At 51.3% G+C, this 11,863-nt stretch overlaps 1 protein-coding gene across 1 annotated transcript in view; it reads left to right on the top strand.

The window, feature by feature from the left end:
• The first annotated feature begins 13 nt into the window (after positions 1-13).
• The window catches only part of LOC118538479 (cohesin subunit SA-2-like), a 73,443-nt gene continuing 61,593 nt past the window's right edge, over positions 14-11,863 (top strand). Inside the window, exons 1-2 of the mRNA XM_078064555.1 lie at positions 14-114; positions 11,636-11,791. Of these exons, the coding sequence (XP_077920681.1) occupies positions 11,765-11,791 (27 nt within the window). The 5' untranslated portion in view covers positions 14-114; positions 11,636-11,764. The remainder of the gene's footprint in view (positions 115-11,635; positions 11,792-11,863) is intronic.

Genomic DNA, 11,863 nt, shown 5'->3' with positions numbered 1-11,863 from the left:
GCCCGCCGTGGTCTGATTGGCGCGCGCGGTCGCGGGCGGGCGGGGCTTGGGACGCCGCCGCCCGGGACGAGCTTCACTTCCGCGGGGCCTGCTCTCGGCGGAAGCCCGCGCCAGGTAGTTCGGCCGGCGGGACCGGGCGCCGGCATCGGACCCGGGGCGGGCGCTTCCCCACACGCGTCCCTCTCCGGCCTCCGCGCGGGACGGGGGTCTGGTCCTGGGAGTCCATTCACCTCCCCGGGGGTCCCGAACGCAGCCTTGAGGGTCCGACTGCTGCTCCAGGGGTCCCACATCTCGCCTTGAGCGTCCGACTGCTGCCCCGGGGGTCCCACATCCTGCCTTGGGGGTCCGAGGGCTGCCCCGGGGGTCCCACATCCTGCCTTGGGGGTCCGAGGGCTGCCCCGGGGGTCACACATCCTGTCGTGGGGGTCCGAGGGCTGCCCCGGGGGTCCCACATCCTGTCGTGGGGGTCCGAGGGCTGCCCCGGGGGTCCCACATCCTGCCTTGGGGGTCCGAGGGCTGCCCCGGGCGTCCCACATCCTGTCGTGGGGGTCCGAGGGCTGCCCCGGGGGTCCCACATCCTGTCGTGGGGGTCCGAGGGCTGCCCCGGGGGTCCCACATCCTGCCTTGGCGGTCCGAGGGCTGCTCCGGGGGTCCCACATCCTGCCTTAGGGTCCGAGGGCTGCCCCGGGGGTCCCACATCCTGTCGTGGGGGTCCGAGGGCTGCCCCGGGGGTCCCACATCCCGTCGTGGGGGTCCGAGGGCTGCCCCGGGGGTCCCACATCCCGCCTTGGGGGTCCGAGTGCTGCCCCAGGGGTCCCACATCCTGTCGTGGGGGTCCGAGTGCTGCCCTGGGGGTCCCGAACCCTGCCTTGGGGGTCCGAGTGCTGCCCCGAGGGTCCCACATCCTGTCGTGGGGGTCCGAGTGCTGCCCTGGGGGTCCCGAACCCTGCCATGGGGGTCCGAGTGCTGCCTTGGGGGTTCCACACCATACCTTGAGGGTGTGAGTGCTGCCCTAGGGGTCTTACATCTTGCCTTAGGGGTCTGAGTGCTGCCCTTGGGGGTCCCATATCCTGTCTTAAGGGTCTGAGTGCTGCTCTGGGAGGGGTCCCACATCCTGCCTTGCGGATCTGAATGCAGCCCCAGGAGTCCCGAACCCTGCCTTGGGGGTCCAAGTGCTGCGCCAGGGGTCCCACATCCTACCTTGGGAGTCCGAGCCCATCCCAGGGGTCCCGAACTCTGCCTTGCAGGTCCAAATGCCCCCAAATGCCCCCGGGGATCCCATATACTGCTTTGGGGGTGTGAGTGCAGTCCTGGGGATCCCAGACACTTCCTTGGGGGCATCTGAGCTGTTCTGCGGGGGTCCTGAACTCTGCCATAGGATCTGGAGCCCGGCCGGGGAGTGGGGGCTCCAGAACACTGCTTGGAGGTTCTGAATTTAGCCTGGGGGGTCGTGAAGTCTGTGTCAGTAGTCCAAATGTGGCATGGGGGTTTCAGGCACCAGGGGTTCAGGCCCTGGGGTTAGAACCAGCCGTGGGGGTCCCAAACTGACTTGGAGATTCTGGTCCGATCCCAGGGGTTCCAAAGTGTGCGTTGGTAGCCTGGAGTGTGGCTCCAGACTCTGCGTTGTGGGGGAGGGGGGCAAGTGGAGCACCAGGGGTTCTGTACCCTGTCGAGGGAGTCCTGTCCCATCCCCGGGGGTCTGGAACCCCGCCTTGGGGGTCTTAGCCAGTCCTTAGGAGTCTAAAAGTTTGCCTGGCATGTCTGAGTCCATCAGTGCTTCAGGGTTAGGGTTTAGCCGCATGGGTTCCCCAGTCTGCCTTGGGCATGGGATGCTGACTTGGGGCATCCCCGGTGCTGCCTGGGGGTCTGGATCTGGCCTGGGCGGATTCTGAAGTCTGTGCTGGTAGCCTGAGTGTGGCCCTGGGGGTCCCAGGACCTCCTTGGCGATCAGAACCTGAATGGTGAAGGTGGTGTGGAGCATGATTGCACAGTCCACCGGGTCCAGCAGAGAGAGGGGTGGGCTGGTTCCAAAGGAGCACCCCTCCTATTCAGACTGTGATCAGTTCTCTTCTCCAGGAAAAATCCCAAACAGCATCCACGTTCCCTGTGATGATGGGACGGCTCCTCATTCTGACATAACGCAGAGGGAGATGGCAGAGTAGTACAGGGGGACGTGGCCCGGGAAAGCAGCTCAGTGACTCTGTAGGGATGGGTGTGGGGATTAAAAGCAGTGTTGGAGATGGTGTTTCTTGCAGGATCTGTCCTATGCACAGCCCGGACAAACGTGAGCAAGTTGAGCAGAATGTAGATCGTTTGTCTTAAAGAAAATGGGCAAAGTCAGAATGTGGCCCCAGTGTCGCCCGTGAAGCCCTGGACGGGCCATTGTTCCTGGATGCCATTTCCTGGCGGAGGGAATGAGAGGCTGGATTAAAAGTTGCCATATCGAATGCCCGAGTGTGTGCGTTCTGGGCGGCGTCTATCGTTCTGTGGCTGGTCCCCCGGCCCTCTGCTCCGTCACACGGCTCGAGACCGCCAGGCACAGGGAATGTGGATGAGTGCGTCCATGGAAATACCCTGGGTCTTCTGTCCCCGCGAGGGTGGGTTTGGAGGGCCTGGGTCTGAGACGCTGGGGTGGCGCCTGTCTGCAGCGGGAGGCCGGCTGGAGAGCACACAGCCGCACGCCGCGGTCCTGTTACGCCACCTGGCGTAAGATGCGGGCAGGTCCCCTCACGCAAGCCCTACCTCCTCCGGAGGAGTGCAGTCTTACTTGGGGGAGAAGGACTGCGGAGCTCACGTTTCCAGGGCTGTGTCTGTCGGGCGCTGGGCTCTCCGCGGCACACACACCTCTCCCCGCTGTCCTCCGCTTGCTGTCCTGGCTGGATCCCCTGCACCGCGCCCGAGCCTGCCTTCCCAGCGGTTTCTAGGGGCGGGTGGGGGAGGGAAGCGGCGAGGATTAACGCTGGATAATGAGGTAACGCATATTTTTTACGGCTTTACTGTTGACGGTGTGTCTTATGGCTGCTGATGGAGGGTAGACGGTTTCCTCCTGAGTAAGTTGGGAATCCTACCCCCTTACCTTCATGCAGATGCAGAGCTGTGTGGAGACAGTCCCCCAGCGTCTCCTGTTTATTATACACAGCACAGAAATGGTGCTGGGGCTGCGGGAAGGATAGGGAAGAGAGGTGAAGACAGGTGCCGTGGGGTAGATGCGCTGTGCACGGAACAGGAGCGTGGAGGAAGCACTCGTGTTTGGGCTCAGTTTTCAAAGTATTCCATTGTCTTGATTGTCAAATATCCGTGGTTTGTAAGATGCATCGTGGGTGGCATGGTCAGATGCATCCTGAGGTGAGAGACCCCAAACCAGGCACAGTGCGTAAGAATCAAGGAGAGCCGGGCTGTATGATTTACCCCTCTGCCTTCACAGAAATAGACCACCTGCAGGTCGTGCCTTCTGTAAGCCGAGCCCCTCCCAGTTCCTGCCCATTGTCTGGGTTTTCTTGCTTTCTTCCCTCTGCTGACAACCGTTTAACCACGTCGAGTGGTAGACGATGTACTTAACGTCCCCCGTGTTTGGAAGCGTGTGTACCTTTGAGAGAGATGAGTGAGTCGGGGGTGGCTTGCAGATTCAGGCTTCGTGCCGCGATCTGACTTTTCTTGTGTCATAGTGGAAGGTCTGGCCGAGAGGGGGTGAAAGCCGTGTCGGTCTGCGACGGCAGTGGCCGGGACGGTGTGTCGGTAAGTCCTCGTGCTTACAGAGCTCGCAGCCGGCTTTATGCACGCACGTTACGTGGACCTAACGTGCATGTTTCCCTGTGCCGTGTTCGTGTGGATGAGAACATGGAGACAAGAACACGGAAGGAAACAGAAGTCACTGATCATCTGACTGTAGAGACTTTGCTGTATATTCGTCCAGTTTTTTTTTTTCCTTTGGGTGATGTCTAAACCCAATGTGCGGCTTGAACTCACAACCCTGAGATCAAGGGTGGCGTGCTGTACCAACTGGGCCAGCCAGACGCCCCTTTCTCTCTTTTTATATATACATGCATACGCGTACATACGTGCTTGAATATCTGCACATGCGTGTGTGTGTAGATATAGATGCCACAATTTAATAAAAAATGGGTTTGTACTATATCTGTTGTCTTATAACACTTTAAATTTCAGGGGTACCTGGCCGGCTCAGTTGGTAGAGCACGTGCCTCTTGATCCCAGGGTCGCAAGTTCCAGCCCCACGTTTGGCGTGGAGCCTACTAAAACAACCAGAAACAAAAACTGAAAGGGAAAAAAGTCGAAGCTTGAAATGTATCCCGAGTGTCCTTTGCGTGAGTGTGCGTTAGTGTGCACTGGATGTGTTCCAGTGTGTTCACGGGATGTGATCCGCTGCTTGCTTCGTAGTTTAGTTAGTAAGAATCCCTACTCTACCTGGACTGGTTCCGAGCACGTGGGGGTGTGAGGGCCACATGGTGAGAGGACTGTTCTCTCGTCGCTCCTGATTTCAGGACGAAAATAATACACAGCAGCCTGACTCTAGTTTGGGGGGGGTTGCATGGGCACGCCGTGCGGAGGGTTACTCCTCGTGGCCGCAAAATGCATGAGAACCTCCAAAGTCCGTTCTGTAGCCCACGGGTGGGTGTGTGGGTGGGGCTGCAGCCCCTTGGGCTCTGCAGTCGTGTGGCCTTAGGGGTGGCGAGTGCCTGGCTCAATGCGGGGCGGGGGCGTGTAGCTCCCACCGGGGCTGTGTCACCAGGACGAGCCCCTAGTGGCACCGTTTGCTGTTCATAGGCACAGGTCTTGCTTCTCTGGCTACTCTCAGCCCCCTTGTCCCTTGATCCTGCTGCGTCCCCCTCTGCGGGGACATAATGTGTCCTCTTTTGAATTTTATTCGTACCTGTGACAGGGAGTCAAGCTCATTTTCTAAATGCTTCATGTGGAATAAACACACGTTTCAAGTGTGCAGTTTAACATACGTGTACACCGTGAGACCATCACCACTGTCAGGATGATGGCCACGGCTGCCATCCCCCAAATCTCCTAGGCCTTGGTAATTCTGCCTCCCTCACTGTGCGTCCCCACGGCCCCCCACCCACTCCAATCTGCCCTGTCACTGAGCGTGACATTGTGCATTTCCTAGAGTTTTGTATACATGGACTCGTGCACTATGGCATCTTTCTGCTTATCTGCATTTTTGGTCAGGCTTCTTTCACTCAGCGTCATTAAGTATTTTTGTGTTCACCGGCATTGGAATGTCTCAGTGGTTCTTCCTGTGTTATGCAGTGGCTGTCCCATCTGTGGGTCGACCACCGTTTGTCTGTTTACTGTGCACAGGACATTTGGATTGTTTGTAGGTTTGGTTATTACTGACAAAGCTGCCAGGAACATTCGTGCACAAGGCTTCGTGCGGAAATATGCCTTTGTTTCTCTCAGGTGGATGCAGTGGCTGGTAGATGTACATTTAACAGTTTACGAAACCACCAAGCTGCTTTCCCAAGCGGTTGGACCGTTTCCCATTCTTGTTGGCAGGTAGGAGAGTTCCTGCCGCCCCCCGCCCCCCCACCCCCAGCTCCTGTCAGCGTGTTTGATCTTAGCCCTTCCAACGGTGGTGGTTTCAGTCTGCATCTGCCTAGTGCCTAATGACCTGAGCATCTCTCCATGTGCTTACTGTCCCGTCTGTGTATATTTTCTGGTGAGGACTCTGTTGGAATCTTTTGTGCATCATTTTTTTCTTTTTTAAGATTTTTTTTTTCTTATTTGATAGAGATGCAGTGAGAGAGGGAACACAAGCAGGGGGAGTGGGAGAGGGAGAAGCCGGCTTCCCGCCGAGCAGGAAGCCCGATGCGGGGCTCGATCCCAGGACCCTGGGATCATGACCTGAGCCGAAGGCAGATGCTTAATGACTGAGCCACCCAGGCACCCCATTTTTGCGCATCATTTTTATTGACTTGTTTGTTTTCTTGCTGTGTTTCAAGAGTTATTTATAAAATATTGGTAAAGGTCCTTTATTAGATTATGTGCTTTGCAAGTATTTTCTACCAGACACTGGCTTGTCTTTCCATTCTGTTTTTTTTTTTTTAAGATTTCATTTATTTATTTGAGACAGACAGACAGAGAGAGGGCACAAGCAGAGGGAGTGGCAGAGGCAGAGAGAGAAGCAGACTCCCCACTGATCAGGGAGCCCAATGCGGGGCTCAGATCCCAAGACCCTGGGATCATGACCTGAGCCAAAGGCAGCAGCTTAACCAACTGAGCCACCCAGATGCCCCTTCATTCTATTAATAGTGTCTTTTACAAGAGCAAAAGTTTTGAGTTTTGGTAGAGTCCCAATTTATCAATTATTTCTTTTGTGGGTTACGTTTTTAGTGACGGATCTAAGAATTTTAACCCTAGATCACAAAATTTTTCTTCCATTTTTTCTTGTAAAAGTGTTCTGGTTTTACATCTTACTTTTAGGTCCATGACCCATTTTGAGCTAATTTTTGTATAAGTTGAAAGATGTGGGTCAGAGTTCATTGTTTTGAATATGGATGTCCAGTTGTTCAGTAGCATTTGTAAGCACATTATCCATTATCCATTGAGTTTCTTTTGCAATTTTATAAAAAGCCAGTTGACCATATTTAGGTGGTTCTACTTCTGGACTCTGTCCTGTTCCACTGATCTATGGGACTGTCCTTTTGCCAGTACCACACAGTCTTGATTACAATAGCTTTATACTAAGGTTTGAAATTAGATAGTGTGAATCCTCCAACTTTGTTGTTTTTGAAAATTGTTTTGACTGTCTTTGTTCATTTTCTTTCCACATAAATTTTAGAATCAGCTTGCTAATACCTAGAAAAACTATGCTGAGATGTTGATTGGGATTTTGCTGAGTCTGTAGATCATGTTAGGTTGTGTTCACATTTTTAGATTTTTTTTTTTTTTAAATTTATTTGAGAGAGAGAGAATGAGAGAGAGAGCATGAGGGGGGGAGGGTCAGAGGGAGAAGCAGACTCCTCGCTGAGCAAGGAGCCCGATGCAGGACTCGATCCTGGGACTCCAGGATCATGACCTGAGCCGAAGGCAGTCGCTTAACCAACTGAGCCACCCAGGCGCCCTGGTTGTGTTCACATTTTAATACTCTGAAGTCTTCCAGTCCATGAACATGGGATGCTTTTCCATTAATCTATATCTTCTTTAATTTCTTCTAGCAATGTTTTGTACTTTTCATCATCCACATCTTTCACCATCTTGGTTAAGTAAATTCCTTTGTATTTTATTCTATTTGATGCTGCTGTCAGTGGAATTGTTTTTGTAATTTCCTTTTTAGATTGTTCATTATTGGTGTGTAGAAATGTAGCTGACTTTTGTGTGTTGACTTTGTATCCTGCAACTTTACTGAATTCATGTATTAGTTCCCACAGTGTGTGTGTGTGTGTGTGTGTTTGTGTATGTCTAGAATTGTTAGGGTTTCTACATGTAAAATCATATCATCTGCAAAATAATTTGACTCTTTCCTTTCCAATTTGGGTGTTTTTCTTTCTTTCTCTCTCTTTCTCTATTGCTCTGCATAGTTGCCCTGGCTAGAACTTCCACTACTGTGTTAAATAGAAGTGGCACAAATGAACATCCTTGCCTTGTTCCTCATCTTAGAGGAAAACCTTTCTGCCTCACCATTGAGCATGATATTCACTGTGGGTTTTTCATATTGGGCTTTAGTTACATTGAGATAATTTCCTCCTATTCTTAGTTGCTTCTTTGTGTGTGTGTGTGTATCACAAATGGGTATTGAATTTTGTCAGATACTTTTTCTGAATCAGTTGAGTTGATCATGTGATATTTTTCCTTAATTCTGTTGATGTGGTGCCTTATGTTGATCAGTTTTTGTATGTTGAACCAATCTTCTACTCCAGAGGTAAGTCCCGCTGGTCATGGTGTATAATCCTCTAACATGCTGCTGAGTTCTCTTTGCTGGTGTTTGTTGAGGATTTTCACATCAGTGTTCATAAGGGATATTGGTCTGTAGTTTCCTTGGAGTGTCTCTGTCTCGCTTTGGAATTGGTAATGCTGGCTTCCTGGAATGAGTTGGGAAGTGTTCCCTCCTCTTCAGTGTTTGGAAAAGTTTAAGGATTGGTATTCGTTCTCCTTAAAACGTTTGGTAGAATTTCTCAGTGAACCCTTCAGGTCCAGGGCTTCTCCTCTCAGGAAATTTTGATTACTGATTCAATCTCCTACTAGTTATATGTGTATTCAGATTTTTTATTTCTGTGTGACTTACTCTTGCTAGGGTTTGTGTTTCTAGAAATTTGTCCATTTCATATAGGTTATCCCATTTGTTGGTGTGCAGTTGGTCACAGGACTCTCTTCTAATCCTAGTTCTATGGAATCTGTAGTAATGCCCCATTTCCAATTTTCATAATTTGAGTCTTCACTCTTTTGTCCGTAGTCCATCTAAATTAAAGTTTTGTTAATTCTGTTATGTTTCGGAAGAACCAACTTTTGGTTTCGTTGGTTTTTTCTATTTTCTATTATCTGTTGTGTTCGTCTCAGTTCTGTTTCTTTCTTTCTTTCTTTTTTTTTTAAAGATTTTATTTAATTATTTGACACAGAGGGAGAGAAAGAGTGAGCACAAGCAGGGTGAGTGGCAGGCAGAAGGAGAGGGAGAAGCAGGCTCCCTGCCAACCAAGGAGCCTGCTGCGGGGCTCGATCCCAGGACCCTGGGATCATGACCTGAGCCGAAGGCAGATGCTTAACTGACTGAGCCACCCAGGTGCCCCTCAGTTCTGTTTATTAGTTCCTTCCATCTGCTAGCTTTGGATTCAGTCTGCCCTTTTTCTCGTTCCACAAGGTATAAACTTGCATTGTTGATCTGGGATCTTTCTTGGTTTTCAGGGTCAGCACTTATAGCTACAAATTTCCCATCAGCAATGCTTTCCCAGTGTCCCATAAGTTTTAGTTATGTTGTGTTTTCGTTTTCATTTGTCCCTAAGTATTTTCTAATTGCCCTTGTGATTTCTTCTCTGATTCACTCGTTCTTTTTTTTTTAAAGATTTTATTTATTTATTTGAGAGAGAGAGAGAGAGAAGGAGCAGGGGGAGGGACAGAGGGAGAAGGAGAAGCAGACTCCCCAATGAGCAGGGAGCCCGACATGGGGCTCGATCCCAGGACTCCAGGATCACGACCCGAGCCAAAGGCAGATGCTTAACTGACTGAGCCACCTAAGTGCCCCAGATCCACTCATTCTTTAGTAGTATGTGTTTTAATTTCCACAGTTTTGTGAATTTTCCAGTTTTTCTTCTGTTACTGATTTCTAACTTCATATCACTGTGGTCGGAGAAGATAATTTGTATATTATTTGTCTTTTGAAATCTGTTAAGACTTCATTTGTGGGCTAACGTGTGGTCTATTTTGGGGAATGTTCTGAGTGCTCCTGAGTGGAAGGTGTATGCTGTTGCTGGGTGGAGGGTTCAGTATATGTGTCTTAGATCTAGTTGGTTTGTTTACTCCTTTTTGTCCTCACTTGTGTTCTGTCTGGTTGTTCTATCCCTTATTGAGAGTGGGGTATTGAGGTCCCTTATTGTTGTAGCAGGCTCCATTTCTACCTTCTATTCCATGAACATGGTATAGCTCACTGTTTCTGAAGGTCTTATTTGACTTTTTTTCACCAAAGTCTTGTAGTTTTCAGTACACAGACCCTACATGTATTTTGTTAAGTTGATATCTAAGTATTTCATTTTTGATGAGCTGTTTTTTTTTTTTTTTTTTAATTTCCATGTCGTTTTTCATTGCTTGTTTATAGAAATATGATTGATTTCATTATACTGACCTTGTATTTTGTGGCCTTGCTAAATTCACTTTTGAGTTTGAGGAGATAGTTTGATACGTCCTTTGGGATTTTCTACATAGCCAATCATGTCATTCTCCAACAAGCTAATTTTATGCCTTCTTTTTTCCCAATCTGATGACTTTCATTTCCTTTTCTTTGTTTCACGGAGTAGGACTTCCAATACATTGTGGAATAGAAGTAGTCAGCCTTGCCCCATCCTTGGCCCAGTGTAAATGCAGGTATAGAGCAAACATCCAGTCCTGGGTAGGGAAGGAGACTCTTGCCTGTAGTGCTCCTGACTGCATGTGGTGCTGCTGGCCACACAGTGATTTATACTTTGATCTCTACTTGTCTCATTAGCATCTGAGAATTGGGTTAAAATCTGAAACGATAAAAGGCATTATCTTTAGTGTTATGTAGGATAGGAAAGAGGGAGCAGTGTAAATATTTCAAGGTGGAGTAAACGGTAAACCAGTTCATGCTATGTCCTGGGGATACCAAAAGCCAAACTTTAGACTTTGTTATTTGAAATCATTACAGACTTGCAAAAGAGTTGCAGAAACAGTACACAAAGCGAGTGTTTTCCTTTCCCCCTGATTGCTCACATTAGTATCACACCACGTGTGTGTTGTCTCATTGTCTCTGTGTGTATGTGCACACTTGCAAATTTATCTTCCTGAAGACACGTGAGAGCGCATTCCTGAGGCAAGGCCTTTAATGGCACACGTGTCAGTGCGGGGTTCCTACAGGCGGGATCACGTGTGTGTTGCAGTGCGGTTATCGGTGGCAGTGAGCCAGCCTGGCCAAGCCCTAGAGCCCTCAGATGTTCTCAGTTATGAACACCATGTCATAGAGGCCCACAGTGTGGGGGTGCAGGGGTGTGGTGGTAACATGTGCACTTGTCCTGCAGACCCTTTGTGCCCCAGGATGGCCCTCGAGGACTCAGTGTCAGTGAGCCTGTGGAGGGTCGGACTTTAGTGGGCAGGGGAGCACTGGGTCAAGGAGGGTGTGGCCCTGGTTCTCTCACTGCATCCGTGCTGGTCCTCATGCAGTAGTTGCAGCTCACTAGGGAAGGTCATGCTGCTCTTGGGCAGGTGTGCCCGCTGTCTGCATGTGGTGCCCCAGGTTCTGCCAAGACCCCCAGGTTTCACTGTCTCCATGACTCCCAGGTTCCGCCATCTTTGTGCATGACCCCGGGTTCTTCTGTGACTCCCTTGTTCTGCCCCGTGCACCTGTGACCCCTGGTTCTGGGCTAATCTCCTTGTGCCCTTGAGGCTGTGGTGGTCTTAGCCCTGCTTCTGCTGGGCCCCTGGGCCCCACCTGCCCCTTAGGACAGGGAGAGCTGGCTCACCTGTCCCACAGGACTGACTTCCCCTGACCTTGCTGGTCACTGGTTTGAGCTCCCCAATCTCCATCCTGGGCTCTGATCAGTGGGATGATGGGTACCCTGTAGCCCTAAGAGACAGCCCTCGGGATTGGCTTCAGAATGGCTTGCTGTCCCCTGGACACTGGTGGTTCATGGCTGTGGCTGCAGCAAGTGGACTGGGTGTGTCAGGCTGGGACAAGGACACGGATGGGGATACGGGCGCAGCGGAGGCTGGTGTATGACCACTCAGCTGAGGGCCTGGTGAGAATCAGAAGCTCCGGCTGAGGCCTCTGTCCTGCAGCAGCAGTGGGTGACTCGGAGTGGCTGCCCTGCTTGCCCGGGGACCCCTGGTGGTAATGGGCAGTGGTAGCGGCTACTTCCTGGCCACGCTTCCTCAGTCCTGCGGTGTAGGGGTCCTGTCGTTAAGCTGGCCTCCATGTATCAGTGTTTCACATCCCGCTTTCTGGTTGTAGGTGCAGGAAGGACCCTCAGGGGGCCGGGATGCTAGTGGAAGTGGACTCCGACGGCGAGGGCGGCGCCCATGCAGGAGGCCTAGGAATCAGGCTGGCCAGTTCATCTCCGTGGTGACCCTCTTTGAGGTGATGGCCAGGAGGAGGAGCTCCATACTGGTACTGACCACTGCTGGGAGGGATGCACGGGCTGGGTGGGTTGTGATGTGCTTCTCCACATCAGGTGAGGAG

This window comes from Halichoerus grypus, chromosome X (genome assembly GCF_964656455.1).
Source record: "Halichoerus grypus chromosome X, mHalGry1.hap1.1, whole genome shotgun sequence".
NCBI classification, from domain to species: Eukaryota; Metazoa; Chordata; class Mammalia; order Carnivora; family Phocidae; genus Halichoerus; species Halichoerus grypus.
The sequence above is the reverse complement of the archived record's forward strand: the minus strand, read 5'-3'. Positions and strand labels throughout refer to the sequence as shown.